The sequence below is a fragment of the Cataglyphis hispanica genome, chromosome 14 (genome assembly GCF_021464435.1).
Source record: "Cataglyphis hispanica isolate Lineage 1 chromosome 14, ULB_Chis1_1.0, whole genome shotgun sequence".
Classification (NCBI taxonomy): Eukaryota; Metazoa; Arthropoda; class Insecta; order Hymenoptera; family Formicidae; genus Cataglyphis; species Cataglyphis hispanica.
The window spans coordinates 6,357,316-6,380,050 of NC_065967.1; the positions used below are offsets into that span (position 1 = coordinate 6,357,316).

Consider the following 22,735-nt stretch of genomic DNA (forward strand, 5'->3'; position numbering starts at 1 on the left):
CAAGCAGTAAATATATTTGAATTAATAAAATATAAAATAAAAGCAAAGTATGCTTTTATTTGCAAATAAAAAAAGAACTTGTTATTTCTAATCTTTATTATACTAAATTAAATATTTCTTTAATTTTGTAATTTTTTCAAAAAAATATTTTTTTATTTTTTGGCTGTTTATTTAAATTATAGGATTTTCTTTATTTTAATAAATAATTTTTTTATTAAAATTATTTTAATAAATAATTTCTTTATTAAAACTTTTTTATTAAAATTATATTAAAATTTTAAATAAAATATTTAAAAAATTTTAATTTTTATTACATACAAATAATAATTTATTTAATATAACAAAACATTTTTAGAAACAAAGTATATATTTATTCAAATAAAAGAAAATTAAAATTAACAAAATGTATTTATTTGGTTGAAAAAAAAAATTATTTTTTGTTATGAAAAAATATATTTGTTATGAAAAAATATATTGTAACATATGTATACATTCTTGTACACGTGAACTTGTGATCTTGGACATTTGCAACCGCAATTATCCCTAAGGCAATGATAGATGGGAGAAATAAATAAAAATTGATATTGATGAAAAACTTTATTTCTGGTGTAAAAACTACTCGTGAAGCATACAAAAAAACGCAAAATTGAAAATAAATTAGAAAAGTTTAATGATAGCATTAATTGTAAGCGTTACACGACAGAAACGAATGTAATACAATGTAAAGAATGATAATCAGAATATTATACTATAATAAATATATATTAAGGGAATATAAAAAATGTGGTTTGTAAAGAAGCAAAGTACAGAGATAATTATCATAATATTTGGATAAAAAATAAATTAATATATGATAAGATGGAAAAAATTAAGTATTTATACAAAGGAATATCTTAATTACTAATTTTTATCTACGTGAATTTTTTATATAACCAATTTTGAGTTAATAATTTTCTCAGAAGCAAAAGTCAGAGTTAGAAGTCAAAAAATCATGCAAATCTTTTTTTTTCGCACTAAAACATAAACAAATAAATTTCTCTTTGCATATCACAACTCGTATTCAACAGAATACATTTATAAAATGCGTCGAAGATCCTTTCTTTTATTCGTAGATATATAATAGCTGTAAATTTTGATCAAATAACTGAGATAGCTGAATTATATGAACAATATTTTTTTTTTAATTGGAGTAAGAGTATAAAAGAATGTAATTAAAATCAATCAATAGAGAAACTGGATCTCTTTCTAACAGAATTTATAAAAAAAAAACAATGATTAATGTAAAAATATGACAGGGATATCGTATAAGAAACAAGTTCACATCCAGCCACTTTGTTTCTTTTTAATTATATGTAGTTACGTAATAAATTTACATACATCATAACAACGGCTATCAAGGACAATGCATTTTGACATTGTGACAAATTCTTATAATACTTTATCATATAGGCTCGAGCTGGATCGACAATCGATCCTACTTTTTATGCGCGAGACCTACAGCGAATGCGGTTAGATGAAGTAATACGGAGCATTAATGCGCATATAAAACGTCACCACGTACAAAGTGACATCGAATCATTTACGCACCGCGATATAAACGGCTCGCCAAATGATGCTCTAAATGATCTGGCTATAAATCACTATACCGGCTGACAGAAATGGTCGTAGTTATGCAGAAAAGAACCCGAACACCAAAATTGCTATAATTAAAATAATTTTTTAAACGCACAGTTATTTTGTAGAGATTAACATTAAAAATAAAATTCCACAACAATATTAAATTAAAAGTAAAATAATTGCTTTTTAACAAATGATAAGTGCTTCTTACTGCAGTTGATTATATTATTCATAACACAAAACACATAACACCGAAAAATTTATATTCTCTTGTTGAAAAATATGCCGGTTAAAATTTTTGTGTTAAATATTCAATACATTTAATACATTATTGCTATTGTGTTAATTAAACTCAAATGTGAAATTATTAAAATAATTAAATAATTAAATTAATTAAAAATAATGAAAAAATACTAAAAACTAAAATAACTAAAAAGAAGTGTAAAAATAATATTGTGCACATAATAATAATAATAATGTGCTCATGTTTTTAATTTTACACAATAGATATGTTCCGTACTATTAGTGACAGGATTTATCTGTTAAAATTTACAGGAAAAGAATGTTGATTTTATTTTACAATAAATATGAGAATAACTATAGATCATCAATAATTTTTTTCCAATTTAATTTTATCATTGAAAATATGTTGATTTTACACAAAATTTATTTCAAATTTCTGTGAAGCTTGTATTGATTTTTGAGTTAAAATATTAAGATAATATTAGTGTCACTATTTAACATACTCATATTATATTAAATTAACACGAAAATTTATGTGGGTCGTTTGGAGACATGTAATATATATTAAATTTAACACAAATTTTCCAACAATTTTCCTTTGTGTAGTAACATTTTTTTTGTAATAACAAAAATTCAAAAAATTTGCCGTTGGTGTTCTTCTGCGCAACTATGTTTTCATGCCATGCTTATGCGCTTGGTGACTTAAATTTAGACATCTTTAGATGACCTTAGTCACATATATTAGTGCGCACTACTGCGTTCAACCGAATTCGCTATTCGCGCCGACACAACAGAAAGAATGTGCACGATTATAATACGAATCTTTTGTATGCGATTACATCGACGATATTTTAAAACGACGAATCATCAAAAAATCATTTCTATGTACATTAAATATGTTAATGAGGCAGAGGTGGATGTACAGCGCTGGTATCCGATGTAACATTCGCGGCTCTGCATTCACTATCAGCTCACTGTAACTATTCGGCTCATATTTTCTTGAAAATAAAACAGATTAACACTTGCGTAGCCGGCTAATCCTTTAGCTGCAAATACTATGAATTTAACAATTAATACATATAAACAAAATAGAATTATAAATAAATTAACAATTATATGACTTTTTCTCATCGTTGTAAAAAATTGTATTATAATAAAAATAATATATTATATAATTGTATATAAGATGCATTTTGTTTATTCATATTTTTGTAAAAGTTTTTTAGCGTACAATCAGAAGAGATTAAAGAATATTTATTATCAATGGCTTTATTTGACTGTATAACATGCATAATGTAAATATAAAATTTACAAACAATAAAACTAGATACTACTAACGTTAACAAACAATGTAACAAAGTTATACAAAAATTTAATGCGGATTAATCAATTTAATTTCTGTTCCTCGAAAAAAAAATATGGTGACAAGTTCTCTCACAGAAAAAAAAAAATTAGATTAGAATTCTCGGGCAATCATTCTTAATTTGGATTAGCAAAGGGCACAAGGAACAGAAGAAAACTATCTGTAAATGGGTCTCTTTATAATTTTGTAACAGACATTCTAGCGGGAATTTATATCGCAAGCAAATTGGTGTTTGTTCAATTAGTCGACGTATGAAATTCGTTTAAGTACAGATACGCGCTGATAGTAATGCGATCCGGTCGTCATCTCAAAGCCCAAATTGCGTTTCGGTCGCGGTTGCCAAAATCAATTTGATAAACTGGAATGCTGCGATCCTCGTTGACATCCGCCATCGAATCCACAGTGACTCTGCACGGGACGATCTCGGATCTCGGACGAGTTGGATGAGAGTAGCGTGCCAGTTCATTCGCGACGATTCGAATCGGTCTCGAGGGCGTCCAAGCTGATCTCACCGGATGTGATCTTGTTCAGGTTGTTGCAAAGACGAAATAGCCTCGTGACGTCCGGATGAAGCCCCGCGTCGCTGATCACGCCGTTGTTCAACATGAGCGCCGAACAAACCGCAGACATATCGAGATCGATCGGCGCCATTTGTATATTGCGGCCAAACCTGTTTTGAAATGGTTCATTTTATTACATTTCTCGATTGTGATTATATTCTGCTTACACTGGTGGAAAATTTGGCTTAAATTTAACATATTTTGCATGTCCCAAATTTTTAATCAAATTTTTGTGTTAATAAATAACTTCATAGTAATTTGAAATAAATAAATTCTGTCACTATATGGAACTTATCTAATAAGTGCATTGTGTTATTTTTATCAGTTGTTTTAATAATTTAACATTTCAGATTAATTAACGCAACAGCAATATATTAAATTAACACATAAATGTACTAAATATTTAACATAAATATTTTAACCGGCATACTTTTTAACAAGAAAAAACAAATTTTCCAACGGTGTACAATATTAATTCTATTTTTCTTTTATATGAAAAAAAAGCTTTTTAGAAGATAAACTGATTGATTCTATTTTTATTTTTAATACTAGAGCAATCATGTTCTTTAATACTAAAATTAAGAAATCTATCAAAAAAATAATGAAATTGATCGATTTATAGTTTCTTAGAAGATTATATAATATTATAATATTATAATATTATATAATATTTTTATTTATAATCATTATACTAAATTCGTCAATCTCTGACCTAATGTCATATCGAAAATTATGCGAGTAAAAAGTAAAAGTAGAAAGAAGATATCGCTTGTTATTTGTAATTTTATATATTATGACCAAACCTTTTTAAAACGGAATTAATTTTTTTATATTTCTCGGTCGTTATATCCGTTTTACGATATTAATTTTTTTTTCTTTTTTTTATGTGAGAGAGAAGCCTTTCAAAAGATAAACTAATCGATTCGATTTTTATCTTTATTTTTATCTTTAGTATTAGAGCTCATATTCTTTAATACTAAAATTAAGAAATCTACAAAAAATAATAGAATTGATCGATTTGTGTAGTTTCTGAGAAACTTATATGATAGTTTTATTTATAATCATTCTCTCATACTAAATTCGCCAATCTATGATCTAATGTCATATCGAAAATTATACGAAAGTTAAAAATAGAGAGAAAGTATAAAGAAGAAAACATGAAACTTGATGTGCTCTCGCGAAAAGAGCTTTTACATTTATTTATAACATTTTTTTTCCTCATTTATGTATTTTTTTTTCTTTGATGTCATTCGACAGAGCGCATCACGGCGTAATTTAGATAAAAGTGAGATAATGCATTGAGTGTAACTGAGAAAAATGATCGTATTACATGTGTGCTGAACTTTCCAATGTCATGACGTAAGAAGAAAACAACAATGGGTAGGTACGGGTCTCCGGTGAATCCGTTATACTTTTGCGTCATCGTCCATTTTTCTGCTTTAGAGACTTTCCCGAGACACAGAACAAGTATTATGCGACTTGTCCCCGCGTATACTTTTCCCCCATATCTTTCGCGTGCTCATCATTTTGATGATAAATAATGTTAATAATACTCGATACTTTATAGGTCACACGCGCACTACATTACGTTATTTGTGCATGCTATGAAAATTGCTCGCAATGCTCGCAAATAATTATTCCTCATAAATAAGTATACATATATACCTGATGACAGAGTCAATATCATTTGATACCATTTACATTGTCTGATACGAGAGAGTTTTGACATATAATGATATGACAAATAATGTTTCACTATATGAATGATTTACTTCTAGCAAGAATTTACTAAATCTATTAATAACTTAATAATGAAATTAAAAATGCAATGAAACAAATACCTGATGAAGTTAAGATCGTTCTTCCCGCGTTTGGGTTGGTCACTATTTGTGGTCTTGAAACCAGACCGACCGAATCTAATCACGACATCCGGCGACTTCCATCGTGGATGCCTGCTGACCTTCGAATCGATTTCGTTATCTAATGCCGAATTATCAAAGGATTGGCCGCGTCCAAATCTGATGAAGGAGGAACCCATGTTGCTGCGTCTCTCCTTAGATTCGGTATCCTCTTTACGATCATCCAAATCGGTCCTTCTAACCACATATTCGAATTCGTTCGGCGATTCCTTGAAGATCCTTAGGCTACTATCGTCCTTCAAGATTGAGGAAGACACAAGCATCCAATTGCAGAGGAATGCCATTGCATTAAAAGCCCAGAGTGAAATCTGAACGATTGAAAATTACATGTCGGCAAAATCATTACGCATATCTGATCGTATATTTCAATTTGCCTCTTTAAAATTCACAAAGTAACATGTTATACAACAATTTTTATTAAGATTTCTTTATTTTGTTATTCATTTACTTTTTCAAGCTTAATTTGCAAAAAAGCTTTGTTTTCTAATTATTTTTAAAATTATTTGTATTTTGATATTAATTACCTTTTGAATTAATTACGAATCCAATTACTTTTAAAATTATTAATATTTTGATATTTTTGTTTGTTATGAATGTTTGCAAAAAAGGTTTGTTTTCTAATTACTTTTAAAATTATTGGTATTTTGAGTATTAAAAGGATTAAAAGATCGCATTAAAGAAAAAATCAACTTCGGATTAATAAAAAGAATTGTCAAAATTAAGAAATCTCAAACAATGTTCATTATTATTAAAGGGAATTTTTATAAGTACATTTTAACGCACCTTATAAGTGCATTTATTTACCGCGCAACGTTTCTTATTATCTCATTTCTTCTTGACTTTTTATATTTAGAATCTCAAAATGTAAGACAATGTAACTTCTTTTTAATTCGATCAATTCTAATTTTCAACTTTTTATTAATAAAAATTAAAAAACATTAATAAGCGTAAGTAAAAAGAAAAGCAAATGTAATATATGAGAAATTAACTTTTATTTTTTAAATCTCTTGTTCAACAAATCAATCTTTGTCCTCTATCAGAAAAAATTTGCATAATTGCAAGAATAATATTTTTAATATTAATTTAATAGAATTTTTACCATATTAACTACAAAATATATAAAATAATTAAAAAAAAAGGTTTATACTTACAAAAATATATATAAAAAATTTAAGGTTTATATTTAAAATATATTAAACAAAGAGTATATATATGCTGTATACGTTGTAACAATTTTATATTTATATTTATCAAGCACGGTTTAAATTATAAACCGGTGGATAATTGCTAAGTAACTTCACTTAACAATGTGTAATTGATTTGTCGAGATCAGCTAAGATTACATAGTGCAACAGTGACGTGTTGTCCAACGTGCATCACGATAAATTATATTGACGTCTCATTATTCATATTAACATCCTGTTTAACAATATCACGGCAAAGCGAGCAAGATTAATATGCCTTACGTTACTTTAATTAATTCTGTACCCAACTGCCATTCATAATCATGTCGCCCACAGACTTTTGTTACATGCATCGCTAAAAAGCTGCATTTGAAAAAAAAGAACTATTAATATAGATATGAGCAAATATTTTAATTAGTGAACTAATATTTATTCGTATCTATAAAATAACATTGCGTCAATATTAATATATTCAATTTACTGTAACTCGATACCAAGATACTTATCACATCTAATTGAGTTATACTGGATACGCGCCAATATCGCATAAAGAAATAAATAACAGATTTTTTATTCTTGAAATCAATATCTTTTTACATAAAAAAAAAAGTTGTACTCCCAGTAATTTTATCACAATTCATTCGATTAAAAATGAGAGACATCTTATAAAATCAGACAAAATGATAAAGTCAGATTTTGTTAACAAATTTAGATGATGAAGAATGGTCGCAAACATGAATAAATAATATAACAAAGATTAAAAGATTGCATTAATCTTACTTAATGTCGACAGAAAAAAATAAAATTACAACATTTTGAAGTAGAATTTATTATACATTTTGTTGTCTCTACTTTTTACAGAAGAGAACAATTTTTTTTAAAGAGAATTGATATTTAAGAATCATTTTTTTTGTGACATTTTAAATTTTGAAATCTCTTTTTTCTAAATATTATTAATAAATTATATATATATATATATATATATATATATATATATATATAAATATTTAAAATATTTTTTTTAATATACATATATTATAAAAAATATTTAAAATATTTAATAAATAATAATATTTATATAAATAATATTAATACAATCTTTATAAGAAATTATAAATATAATATATAAAAAAAATTATGCATCTTACAAATTAGATAAATTTTAACAAAACTGTAATTTGAGATTGAGTTATGACAATATCTAAAATTAAGTCAAAAATTATGAAAAATGGCAATAAATGACGTTTTACTATATGAGAAAGAATCAATTATCGTTAAGTATTAATTCGATAGAGAAAGAATTTTATATATATTATATTCAAAAATTAATATCCAAAAATGCAACTTATATGTTTTCCAAATATTATATTGTCTTCTACTTTTCTCAAAATTTAGAAAGTATATGGACCAAAATATATATGTTTCAAAAGAAAACTGAATTAAATCATGAATTACACCATGAAAAAAATATGTATGAACCCTCATCATAACTGTTCACGTTTTTTTCAACGTTATTCTTCAGAAATAGAATAGAAATATCCTTTTATTTTGCCATCTTCGTAATGGAATATAATAATTAACATTGTTTCCAAAATTTATTTTTCAGCAAATGAGTTAATATTGCTAAATTCCGAGTTATGTAAGAAAATAAATGAGAAAGTGTCGGGACAAATTTAAACGAAAAAGATTGAACAAAGTAATATCGCGTACATTTTACGGTAATAGAACGTATGAGCTTCGCTATGTCACTTTAACATTGAAAAAATGTAGGTCTACGGTAACGTGGTTAAATGAAAACTGAAATTAATTAAAGCGATAGAAAAGTATATCTTAATATCGCGAAAGTAAAAAATCACATGGAAAAGCAATTTATCACATGGAAAAGCGGATTTATCACGAAGATGTACTCACTAGTGGAACTTTTCAAACAACACTCACTTTAAATTGTATGATGCAAGAAATCTTATCAAATAAAATTTAAAATAATATTATACAATAGCATAATTTTACTCAAAACAGCGTTAATTATTCAAAACACAATCAGAGAAGTTTGATCATTTTTATCTATATTTTAAATGAGAGAAATTACTACAAAAACTCTTTCTTAATTTACTATATAACTCTTTATTCAAAAAACAAACATTAATAAAACATTAATAAAAAAATATAACAAATTGTTTAATTAATTTTGGAGAAAGAGAGGAGCTTTAACAGTGGTAGCAATAGAATTTCAAAATATTTCCCTTTCTTTTTTTCTCTCTATTTTTATATATATATATTTTAAATGCAAAATAAAAATTTTATTTTTTGAAACTTTTAGATTATTAATTTTTAAAAATACGTATATAATCTACGTAAAGAAATAAAATATTAAATAAAATATTTATGATTCAAGATATGATACCCACAAGAACCAAGACAATTACTATTACTCTTTATTTCGATTAGCATCACCAACTACTTGAATGGACAAAGATTTAGGCTCAAAACCAAACATCCGCGTGTTATCATTTAAGCAGAAGTCAAAGGCAATAGTCCAGATATGAATTCACTGTCAAGCCTGGATTCACCAAACATTCCCGTATCACTGCAAAGCTCCGTAAAACCACTCACTCACGATAACGATAACGATAAAGCACTCACCATACTTGTCGGCTTTTCAGCTTCTCGATGCGTAGGGCAAGAGTCGGAGAATGCAAATTCCGAGGAAAGGAGAAAAACAGAGAGAAAGAGAGAGAGAGAGAACGCGTATACGCGATGGTGGATAAGCTGAGCGGCGTGTTAGTGGTGGTTGGTGGTGGAATGGGTATCCGGGGTTAGAGATGACACCCTTTATATAGGGACACCCTCGGCGCGCGTATCGTCCCTCCCCCCCCTCTCCCCCGCTGGTTCCCTTTCCCCGGCTGGTTTTCTCGCAGAATCGCGCGTGAGGAGATGGTCTCACCTGAGTTATGATTGGTCGGAGCATACAACACGATACCTCTACATTATTTTGATTCAATTACACCACCACCGGCTACCGAACTACGTAATCTTCTTTATTATTTATGGCCCTCGGCAAATAATAATCATAGGGGTGGATGCGAGGATCCTTGTCGTCGTCGTTGTTATCGGCCACAATGTCAACGACAATCTCATCTTTCTCTATTTCTCTCTCTCTCTCTTTCTCTATGCGTCATATTTTTGCATAAAAATAACGAGGATGCCAAAACAACAATTGCTTTATCTTTTGCGCGCATTTTTCTATTGGTTTGTTTTATGATTGCCGAATAAAATGCAACAGGTAGAATAGTCTGTCCGCTTCAGTAGCCTTGCCGGAATTTTTCTTTTATCTTTTTCTCACGCGAGATTGTTGCAAGGGGAAGAGAAGAGGCAAAGGATATATCTTCGTATTTTTCTAACGTCAGAGGTAAAACTACTTGTGACTTAAAAACCTTATGCGCTCGCGGTTAATCAAGCGAGCGCTGATTTATACGTTGACTTTAACTTTTGAGTAACGATCTGTATATTAGAGAAAAATTGGAATAGTTCCAAAAACACGTAAAATGCATTACACACGAGTTTGCATCTATATTGGCGCTGAGTCTCAAGTTGGGGCAAAAAATGTAAGTATATAGCCGGAGCTTTTAACTTTTAATGCCTACGCACGTACAAAGCGCAGCCATACTTCACAATAATTTTGCAATGTAAATTCATCTGTATATTTTCTTCTTTGCATGACTTTTCATGACTTGTATCTCGCATTTTTCATTATTTTCAATGCAAAGATGAATTAAAAAGTAAAACGAATAAACTACTATGAGAAAATAAAGTAAAAGCATTATACGAATGAGAAATTTTATATAAATTAAAAATCTTATATAAAAAGCAAAGAGAGAAATATATTGTCTATGTTGATATATCAGTTTTTCCATTATATAATTATATAAATTTTATAATTATATTATAAAATTTTATATTATATATATATATATATATATATATATATATATATATATATATATATATATAATATATAATATATATAATACAATATATAATTATATATATAATTATATAATATATTATATTATACATAATTTTATAACATATATAATTATAAATTATATAATTATATAATTACATAAATTAAATAATTATATAATTATATAATTACATAAATTAAATAATTATATAATTATATAAATTATATAAATTATATAATTGTATATACTAGTATATAATAATACAAATTATATAATAATATAATTACATAATTATATAATTATATAAAGCTTTTAAAATATAATAGAAAAAATAAATTAGAAAATTTTTAAATATATAAATTAATTTGTTTATAATTTAAGAAAAAGATAATTAATTTAATAAAATTTTAAAGAACTGTATTTTTTGAAATTTTTTTGGAATTATAAAAAGATTAATTTGAAGTAGAAGCTATTAAGAATATAAAGATATTTACGAATTAAAGTAATTTTCCACTAGAAATCAACACGTGTATGCGAATGACAAGAAAAATATATAAGCGTTACCCTCTTTATGAAGAAGAAATAATTTGTATGAGAAGAAAAGATCCGGGCGCGTTATGCTCCATCGCATAAACTCGCATTCAAGTTTAATATTAGAGTAATAATATATATATATATATATATATATATATATATATATATATATTCCTATTTATTCCTATTGGCGACATCGAACAACATCGTTGCATAAATGTTCGTAATTCATGCTCGTTATTGCAGGATTTAACAAGATATACTTCTCACTCCTAGATATGTCGCATCAATAAAAGTCTCTTTGACAACTTACATACTTATCTCGTTAAATATGCTTTTTCGACACTCCGTTTGTAATATTTTTCTCGTTTTGACCTAAACGTCAAACTACTTCTTCCTAAGAAATAATATTTTCAAGGACATTACCTTGTGATATCAAACCTTGTTATATAATTATTAAATGAAGCTGAAATAAAAAAAAGAACTCTAACCAATTCTCGCATATCCCTTCAAAGCTTCGCGAGAAAAGATATATATAATGTTGCAATTATTAATTATTTTAAAATTAAAACGCGAGATTTTCTTGAGAAAACGTCGACATGAAAAATCTAAAAGGTAGTAAAAGGCATATTTGATGAAGTTTCAACTTTTAATATCTAAATTTAATATATAAACATTTAAAGTTTTAACAGTTGAAACAACTCATCAAAATATTAAAACTGGATGGTTCGCCTTTGCTTCTCTCTTTTTTGCTATAATATTAAAAAATCTTATATTACATTAAATTTAATGTAAAGTTGTAAACATAAGATTATTAAAAAAAAAACATATTTCTTATTCTTTCCTAAATTTATTTCAAAATTCGAATCCACATAGGTCCGTCAAAGTCAAGGAAGCTCAATTTCAATCATTTCCTTTCTATCTAAACTGAATCAATTTATCTTTGAAACTATCCGAGCATAGATTTCCGGGAAAAGAGATGGGTGTTAGATTCGTTTCGGAGAAGATCCGACCTTAAACTCTTAAATGAATTTCCACCCTTATGTCCATCTCGCGCTTTGCACAATCAAATAGTTCATTTGCATAATACACAATTAAATTACATAATACGAGTTCGCGAGAATTTATTGCGGCAAATAAAAAACTGTGGCGGCCAATGTAATATATTGTTTAATACAATATACATACATATATACTCGTGATGCCACGCATTTGAGCACTTTTGATTTCTTATTAAAGTTAAATTAGTCCTTCCCCGTGTGCTAGAAGCATTGTAATTAACAATGGTGCCTTAATTGCACAGATATCCAACAGAATACTAGAATCATTTTTCCACAGTAACTTCCATTGTTTTGCGAGAGATGGTTTCTCGAGAAAATGAATAAAACGATAATTAGATCTCTTGCAATGGCCAAGGATCATAAATAATTACAAGGTTGCTTTGCAACCTTGTTTACATCCCTGATATTATATTATATTTACTGCTTTAAAATTATCTGCTTTTTAAATTATCGTTTTATATAATCTAATCATTTTATATTATGTACAGTAAACGTTTAGTGAATATTTCTAATACAAGCAACATTTGTCGAAGCTTGCATTGATTAGGCAATTAAAGAAACGTCGACTTTAATAGCAAGTTTATATCGCAACTGCATATATTGAATATTTTTTTATTATTTATTAAAATATGATTTTATTACGAAATTTTTGACTGATTTAGAATCAATCTTTTCTTCAGACAGAAATATCAAAACATTTGTATTGCATATAATGATATGATGACGACTACATATAATGATTATGATTAAAACTATTTTTTTTTATGAATACTAATTAAATTACAGAGAAAATGGATAATAAAAGCGACACAGATTATTTTACTTTTCCATTTCAATTATTAAGAGACACGTATTGTTAAAAATTAGAAAAATGACAAATTTCTTCCACTAAATCGAAAAATCATTTCTAGATCGACCAAAGAAGCTATCCAGTAATTACAAAATATCTTCCACTTTGAAAAATCAGAAAATAATATAATATAACTTCCACCACTATTAAAAAATTTGTGTTTTTTGATTAACGAATATGCTGGCTAAAATTTTCGTGTTAAATATTTAACATATTCATCTGTTAATTTAAGATATTGCTGTGTTGATCAAACTCAAATGTTAAATTATTAAAATAACTGAAAAAAAAAATGTAAAAATAACACAATGTGCATATATTTTTAATTTTAAACAATAGATGTGCTCCGTATAATTAGATCTGTTAAAATTTATAAAAGAAAATGTTAAATTTATTTATGTCATATTTTTATATTCTATAATAAGGGTGACTGTCAGTAACATTTTCTTAAATTAATTTTATCATTAAAAATAAATTGATTTTACGCAAAATTTATTTCAAATTATTATAAAGTTTGCATTTATTTTGTGTAGTTATATATATAGTTATAAATATTAACATAATGTTAGTGTCATCATTCAACATATCTGCATTATGTCAAATTGACACAAAAATTGATGTGGATTGTTTGGGAGATGGGATACATATTAAATTTTCCAACTAGTAAATAGAGAAACTACCCTGGTGGATGTGTAATCGTACAAAATAAGGGTGTACATAGTTACAATATTGTTGCAATTACATGTACAATTGAAAGGGTTCGGTTTAAATAATGTTGGAGTATCTCCGGCGGAGTAAAAGAGGTCAAAGTCATTGCGTTTCATTGATCAGCGGTAGGCGACGAAATGTCTATTCAACAGGTTGTTAACTACTTAAATCTATGATAGCCCCTTCTTGCCACTCTTGTCTGTAGCGATACCGACGATACCGCGCTTCTCACCGTAGTCAGTGTCAATTCGACGACGGTTCGCACTTCAACTCGCGATGCGGCTTTCTTCCACCATCTACGCGGCGATCACGCTTATCTTATTCAACAATGTAGTGTTGTATGCGAGCGGCACACCGGAAAGTAAGTGTGAATCAATGAGTATAGAGCAAAACGTCCCAAAAAGCTCGAGCCCCTTGCGTACCATGCGACAATTTTGCAAAAACGTGACAACAAAAATAAAAAAATATAATATCGCATAAATTATTTTATTAATTTAATTTAATTAATAAACTATTTATTTAATAATTTAATGCTATTGGAAAGTAAGCCATTATAGCCAATCTCGCTTTTTAATTCAAAGTATATATATTTATTAATATATAGAGACAAGAAAAAAAATTGGACAAGAAATATAATACTGTATTTACATGTCATAAAAATTATTATTTTTATTACAAAGTATGGCTGCATAAAGATACTTCGTTTTTATGTTTATTTTTTATATTTATATATTAACAATATTAATATCTTCAATTCTTGAAAAATAACTGCAGCAGAACAGATCTGTTTATATCTGTTTATGTAATACATTAGATAATTAGAAAATCTGTAACAATTACAATTTCTACAATTATTTTGTCCAATCACAATTTCTATAATTATTTTGTGCGCGACATTTCTTAATAAATAAAAATACTAATAAATATCGTTAATACAATTAAAACTATCAATTTATATTAGTTTCGTTGGATATCATTTCTTTCAGTTTGCATATACTCAAGTAGAACACAAAATCATAATAAGATCATGATAACATAAAGTCAAGAAATCAATTTAGAAAAAATTATTATGACGTCAATTGATACACTTTTTATGATGATTTTGTGATGAATTTTTGACATAACAATAATTTTCTGTTTTTATTTTTATATAATTTTTACGTCATTTTTTATCAGTAGCTTTTAAGAGACAAATAAAGTTATGATGATATCATTATAACTTTGTTCTACTTGGGTATATCACATTAATTTATACATACGTATGACGTTGAAATCTGAAATAAAATTATTAAAATCACATACCAACAATATGTACTTTACACTTTACACGAATATTCAAGGTATTCCTTGTTATGAACGTACATACTTCCTTATTTATCATTTGCGGTTGCTGATTGTCGTCATTTATCCACTTGTACTGTTATTCAAAGCGAATCAAGTGAATGAATGAGCCTTAATATTTCAAAATACCATTCGCAGCCAACAATGTTGTATATTAGCAAGATATTTCAATAACATTAGACTTATTTTAACTGCAGTTTGCATTTTTTTGCGTTAAAGCTAAATAAATATAACACACACGAAGTGTCTTACCATTTTCGCAATCTTTATTTTATTGATAGATTTTTTGATGAATTCAGTATTGATTTTTGTGTTAGCGATAATGGATTGAATAGTTTCCAAGTTAAAAAAAAGCTTATTTTGCTTGATGAGAATATATATGTAAGTAACAATATAATATTTTTTAAATTAATTTTAAATAGACTTTATTTCCATAGAATTTTAATTTTGAAAGTTATAATTATATATATTACAAAAATTAAAAATAGTTACAATAAACGATGATTTGTCTCGACGCTTTTTAATACAGAACCAATTCTCAATTTATCATTAAGATCTAAATCAAGATCTTTGGGAAAAAAAAGAAAAAAAATAAAACATAAAAAGTATAAACTAACGAAATTAAAATAAACACGACACTTCAATAACTTATTATTGCAATATTCTGTTTACGAGATCTGAGTAAATAAATAAATAAAACATACGAAGTGTCTTACAAATAATGCAATCTTTTAGGTAAAACTGTATAAAAAGTAACACACCTTTGATTTTATTGCCATTTAAATATGTTATAGGAGAGATCCTTCTGAGTAATTTCTCACAAGAAATAAATGGATGATAGCATTGATTTAGAAGATATAACAAATTGAAGTTTGACGTATAAAATTTAAATATGAATGCCGTATTATTTTTTCATTGAAAAAAAACTGTTTATCTATGTATTAACGGTTTAACATTTACGCGTTGGCGGCGAAGGAACATCTTTCCCTACATCCCCACCAAAAATTCTAACCTAACCCAAACCTATTTTCAGTTTTAAAAGTAAAACGTAAAGTTGGATTGAGTTGGGTTAGGTTATTAAATTTTTTTTCGCCTGGTAGTGGTACAGGGGAAGAGATTTCGCCTCACTCCTCCCCACGCATTCAATAAATAATATTTTACAAAACAAGAAGACTCACAAATTCGTATAGTCGCTTATTGGAAGCTATTAACGAATTACGAGAAATAGGTTAAACAACAGTATTGATAAAATATCCATAACCTATATCCATAATCTATCTCGTAAATCGTAAATGTAAGCAAACATTTTTTCTACATTTGTTGTACAACATAACGTACACAAATTTTACTTTTCGTACATTACTTTATAATATCTGAGAAAAATCATTGAAACCATGAAACTTTAATTTTTGTTATATCTTCTAAAATTCTAAATCAATGCCGTCACTCACTTATTTCTTGCGGAGAATTACTCAGAAGAACTTCCCTTACAACATATTTAAGTGGCGATAAAATCGGAAGTGTTACTTTTTATGCTTTTTACCCTTTATTATAATGACAAATTTTTTTTATGAATTTGAAATTGGTTTTTGCTCATGTTAGCGATAATAGGTTGTATAGTTTTCAAATTATATAAGTTTTACAAAAGAAGAACTTGTTTTGCAAATTAAGCTTGGTAAAAATAAATATGTAAGTAATATGATATTTTTAAAATTAATTTTAAGTAGATTTTATTCCTACAGAATTTTAATTCAGGAAGTTACAAATATATATAATATCACAAAAATTAAAAACAACAATTTTGATGATATGTCTCGCTTTCGTTAGTACAAAAGTCTTTAATTAATCGTTAAGATCTACCGTTCAAATCAAGATTTTTGGAGAAAGAAAGATGGAAGACAAACCATAAAAAGTGTAAATAACTGAAACTAAAACGAACACAACTCCTCGACAACCTATTATCGCGATATTCTGTTTATGAGATCATCTCGTGAATGATATCTCACATAATCAAGAAGATTATAGCTTCCGTCATTGTCCCTCGGTGATTTACAGGGACTCCCATGTGGAATCAAACTTGGACCGATCGTTTGAAGCAAGATCTGTTTGTAAAATACGATAAGTTCGCTCGACCGACGCAACATTACAACACGACGGTGGTCAAATTCGACATTACTATTCTTTATGTCGATGTGGCAAGTATGCGCGATATATTATAGTGCGTACGAGGATATATATCTCTATCCTATTTGATTCTACAACTGGCTTTCTCAATTTTCAGGATGACTTCAAGTCTACTATCACTGTTAACGGATGGGCTTCCCATGTAAGTATAGTTGAGAATTATATTTAATATAATCCTCTTAAGCACTAATGTGCTTAACACCTTACAAAGTTTTTAAAATTTAAAATTTAAATAATATTACATTTCAAAAGTTCTTAGAAAATATACTAATCTAATATATTGATGAAGTATTGATATAAACAAAATGCTCTTAGATACAGAAAACGATTCAAAATATTATTCTGATTAAAAGTGTCGAAGAAGATTATTATTTATCGCAACTTTTAACGCATATTTGTTAATTAAGCATAAAATTAAAATTTTATTAGAGTAAAATTTAATTATAAATTATTAATTTAAAAAAGTATATATATATATAATTTTTTTATATCTCATTAGGCTTTATAAGCTAGCAAGAAAGACATTTTTTCTATTTTTGTTTCTTATAAAATTTGAAAATTATTACATGTATAAAAGACCTCTGTCTCATATTAATTGTACATAAAATTTTTTGATACAATTTTTTTATATTTAATAAAATAATTGAGATGTTTTGCATATTTTTCTGCATCATTGTTAACAATAATATGTGCAAATGATTAATTAATTAATAATTAAGATTAATTAATAATTAATAACGCTGAATTTTGTGCCATTAAAATTTCATTCTCAACAATCGATTATCGTTTCATATTAACATGCAGTTGTGGGCAGACGATAAACTCAAATGGGATCCTGCCAAATACGGCAATCTCGAACATATTCATGTAGGGAACCACGAAGTATGGCAACCGGACATTCTATTATATCACAGGTATACGCGACATTGTATCTCAATTGTCGATTTAAAAAATGTCTACACTGAATAAAAAAAAGATGTACTAAATCAAAAAATTTTTTTTTTTATTTTAAAAGATTTTTTATTTAAATACTTGCAAAAGAATTAATGTACAGCAAATATATTTGAATTAGTAAAATATAAAATATTTGAATTAGTAAAATATAAAATAAAAAAAGGAATGTTTTACTTCGAATAAAAAATAAAATTTGTTCTTTTATCTTTATTACACTAAATTATTTAATTTAAAAAATATTTTGTAATTTTTGGCAGCTTGTTTCAAAAACTTCTTTATTTAAATAATTTTTTATCTTTAAATAAATATTTTCTTTTTATCTTTAAAAAAATAATTTTTTATATTAAAATTTTAAATCTTTTATTTTAAAATTTATAATTTTTTATTACAGCCAATTAATAATTTATTTAATATAATAAAATATTTTTGGAAACAAAGCATATATTTATTCAAGTGAAAAAATCAAAATTAACAAAATGTATTTATTTGACTAAAAAAAATTTTGTTTTTACTGTAACAAAATTATACATAAATTATGCATATAATTTTTGTGTAGCGGGACCGCGGGTACGGTCGAGCATTATGGTGATACAGCTTGCATCATATACCATGACGGTCGAGTTTTATGGGTGCCGCCCGCGCAATTTGTAGGACTTTGCGAGCTCAATCTTCGTCTATGGCCCTTCGATACGCAGATTTGTAATATGACATTCGGTTCTTGGACGTATCACGGCGAGCAAATTGATATGCAAATGGGCAGGTCAACCGATATGGTATGGGAAAGATTTAATCGTATTAATTTTTTATATATGTATATGTGTAAAATGGAACGAATTATATGTCGCGGTTGCATCAAACAAATCCTTACATTTTATATATTTGGTAAAAGTATTTTTTACAAATACGTAAAAAAAATATACATTTTTTTTATTTTGAAATTCAAGATTCCGATTCTATCGTCAAAATTTCTCTTTATTTTTCTACTTATTCCAATTATCAAAAAAAAAAATATTTAATTAAATATTTTTTAATTACATACAAATATTTCATTATCTTTATTAATTATATACAAATACCTCATATCTCATCTTTATCATTATATGTATAATGTAACATATACTTCGTTTTAAATATTTTATTCTCTGAACTATTTTTTATTCTTTTAAGTAATAATACATGTAAAAATTAAAAAGAAATGCCTTTGAGTTTAAATATTTGTAGTATTTTTTGTTGAATAATTTCGAGTTATATGTAATTCGAGAATATATTATATTACTATAAATGATATTAAGATACTGAAGTTTTATATAACAGGAACCGATGTACATCAAAAATGCGCAGTGGAAATTAGTGAATTTGAACAAAAATCGCGAATCAGTCTTGTACCCTTGTTGTCCGGATCCATACATCACCTTAAATTTTGAGATGACCTTAAAGAGGAATTCCGGGCTTTATTGCAGTATATTATTGATGCCTGCTGCCGGTATGTATCAATAATTAACGTTTAAGTAATATTAAGTATTTATACCATTCAACTTTCTTTACATGTGTTTATTAAAATATCAAGTATATATTTTTATCATAAATAAATATATATATATATATATATATATATATATATATATATACATACATATATACATATATACACGCTATTATAAATATATGCGCTATTCATTTTCCCGAATGTTATACGAAATATTGTAATAACATGATTTAAAAAACATAAGCCTCTGTATTATGGCAACATCGTTGCATTTGTTTTCGAGTTAAGGATATATATATATATATATATATATGTCATATATTAGACATCGACAAACGCATGAAAATTTAGAGACTGTTTTATTATTTCTTCTAAGTATCTGAACACAAAATCTGAACATAATTCTTTTAATGTGATTTGGCAATTATTTAAGTTCAAAGTCTGTATGCATTTTATAAAAATCGTGTATTGTAGCACTTTTTAACAAACTTGACAAAAAAAAAGATTGTCAACAAAATAAAAATTTTTATATACATTAAGAAAATTTTAATAAATATTTGTATAAAACTTGATTTAGATCCCCTACTAGTAATACAAAATCTTTTTGTAAATTATACATTTTTTTTTTGTTTTTTTGCAAATGATTTTAGGGGATTTTCATGACCAAAAGTTTTTGTCATAAATTAGTAAAAATATTAATTATAATTATTTTTTTTATAAATTAAAAACCATATAATTTTGTGATACTTTAATTATTTTTATAATCTGGTTTTATTTATTTGATTTTTTAAATAGCATAAACATAAGAAATGTTTATTTTTTTATTTTTGACAACTATTATTGTACAGCCAAAAACATTCTTAATTAATTCGAAACCTAAACTTATTACACACAACCTGATGCTGAATTTAATCCATTTGATTTATGATATGAACTTTCAGCCATAGTTTTCCTGGTTCTGGTCACGTTTTGGCTACCACCTCAAAGTGAAATGAAGATCAATATTGCGGCTTGTACTATATTAATCATTGCCGTGTTTTTAGCCTACTTCGGCCTTAAAGTACCATTATCTGCAAATCCTCCGCTCATAGGTAGACTAACGTGAAAATCTGATTCTTTCAAAATCTCTTCAATTATTTTCAATTACGTATTAAAGAAAATAAATTAACCGCATGTTACGAGAAAGTAAGAAATTTACTCGGCTTAGAAAGACAAACATGTTTTAACTTATTTGAGTCTACCCCTGATTTGTTGTCTTCAATTTTAAACTGACAATAAATTTTAATAATAATTAAAATATTAATTGTTATTGCAAAATTTATATTGTTATAGTTTTAAAAAAATCTTTAAACAAATATGCTACCATAATATTTTTTTAATGTTTAGGAAAAATCAAATTTTTATTATTTATTATTTATTATTTTTAAATATTTATTATTTTCCCTTTTGCATAAATAAAGACAATATAATACAATATAATACATAATAATAAAAAAATAACAGAATTTTAAAACTATATATTGTTGCATATGCATATGCTACATTATTTCAACATTAAATCACTCTTTCCTTAATATTAAAATAATAATAAATAAAATAATTAAATGTATATAATTAAATAATTATGTATATATATAATTATAGAAAAATATTTGTCCTTTTAAAATGAGTAAATGTCATACTATATGCCGTAAAAACGACAATATTATCATTGACTAATATTTGTTTTTACAGTTTATTTCTATAGTGGTTGCCTCTGTCTAGTAACAATTTCGTTGGTATTATCAATATTGGTGATTAACATGTCAAAAAGAACATATTGCAGACCACTTCCACGAAATATCAGATTATGTCTATTAAGTTGGCCTGGAAAACTGTTAGGACTTTCCGAGCTTATAAATGTGGTAATTAATTAATTATCATTTTAATGTTATTATATGTACATATTCATTCTGTAAGTATATATGAATTATATACACACACACTCTCTTTCTTTTTCCTCTTCTCTTTCTTTCTCTTTCTAATTGTTTATTCTTATATTATCTATTTTTGAACATTTTATTTTAGTTGTCAAATTTTGAAAATATTATTTATATTATTCGAAACATACATATTTGTGACAAGTTCTTTCCGATTTATTTAGTATTCTTTCCGATATTTAGTGACTATATGTTTGAGTAAAACATTTTTAATAAAATATTTATTCCTGCGATTTAAAAAAAAATTTTACTCATGCACTCATGTTTATTTTAATATTTGTAATTTTCCATCAGTCTTAAAGCACTGCACGTTTTTTAATAATAATAATAACATAATCATTGATAAATATTATCGAATTTTTAATTTATTATAATAATTTATTCAGATCGAATCGCGACGGCCTATGCCAGGACAAGAGTTGCGTGGTAAACTTACAGAGGAATCCACAACCAATTCGACGTCCAATATTTCAGACGACGGAGATCGGCAGAATATAATTTCGCCGACAAAGAACACCACGCAATTGGAATGGATTCTCGCGGGCACGGCCGTTGATCGTATCGCCTTCGTACTGTTCTGCTTGATCCTAGCAACAATGGCAATAGTGTGCATAAGTTAGTTAGGATAAATGAAAGTTTTCTTATAAGTCGCTTTAATACATCTCGATAATCTAATATATACCCGGAATATATGTGAACAAATCATATGAATTGTTTGTTTGATATTGATTTATTCTCGTAAATAAATAGCTCTCGTAGTATATACAAATGTAAATATATATATATATAT

At 26.6% G+C, this 22,735-nt stretch overlaps 2 protein-coding genes across 3 annotated transcripts in view; one reads left to right on the plus strand and one right to left on the minus strand.

Annotated features, from left to right (window-relative positions):
- The window catches only part of LOC126854795 (acetylcholine receptor subunit alpha-type acr-16-like), a 138,210-nt gene extending 115,554 nt beyond the window's left edge, over positions 1-22,656 (plus strand). The window contains exons 1-9 of one of the 2 annotated variants that reach the window (XM_050601865.1): positions 14,210-14,362; positions 17,398-17,537; positions 17,624-17,668; positions 18,331-18,440; positions 19,037-19,253; positions 19,795-19,963; positions 20,908-21,057; positions 21,701-21,870; positions 22,332-22,656. In XM_050601865.1, the coding sequence (XP_050457822.1) occupies positions 14,278-14,362; positions 17,398-17,537; positions 17,624-17,668; positions 18,331-18,440; positions 19,037-19,253; positions 19,795-19,963; positions 20,908-21,057; positions 21,701-21,870; positions 22,332-22,565 (1,320 nt within the window). In that variant the 5' untranslated portion in view covers positions 14,210-14,277 and the 3' untranslated portion in view covers positions 22,566-22,656. Of the gene's footprint in view, positions 1-14,209; positions 14,363-17,397; positions 17,538-17,623; positions 17,669-18,330; positions 18,441-19,036; positions 19,254-19,794; positions 19,964-20,907; positions 21,058-21,700; positions 21,871-22,331 lie in introns of those variants that run through there. The other variant, XM_050601867.1, reaches the window with a different exon arrangement.
- Positions 2,138-9,692, minus strand: LOC126854813 (FMRFamide-related peptides-like). The gene is made up of 3 exons (XM_050601898.1): positions 9,530-9,692; positions 5,625-6,010; positions 2,138-3,893 (listed from the first exon to the last, which is right to left on the minus strand). The coding sequence occupies exons 1-3, from the start codon at positions 9,530-9,532 to the stop codon at positions 3,686-3,688; spliced, it is 597 nt and encodes a 198-aa protein (XP_050457855.1). The 5' UTR covers positions 9,533-9,692; the 3' UTR covers positions 2,138-3,685.
- Positions 22,657-22,735: the final 79 nt, after the last annotated feature.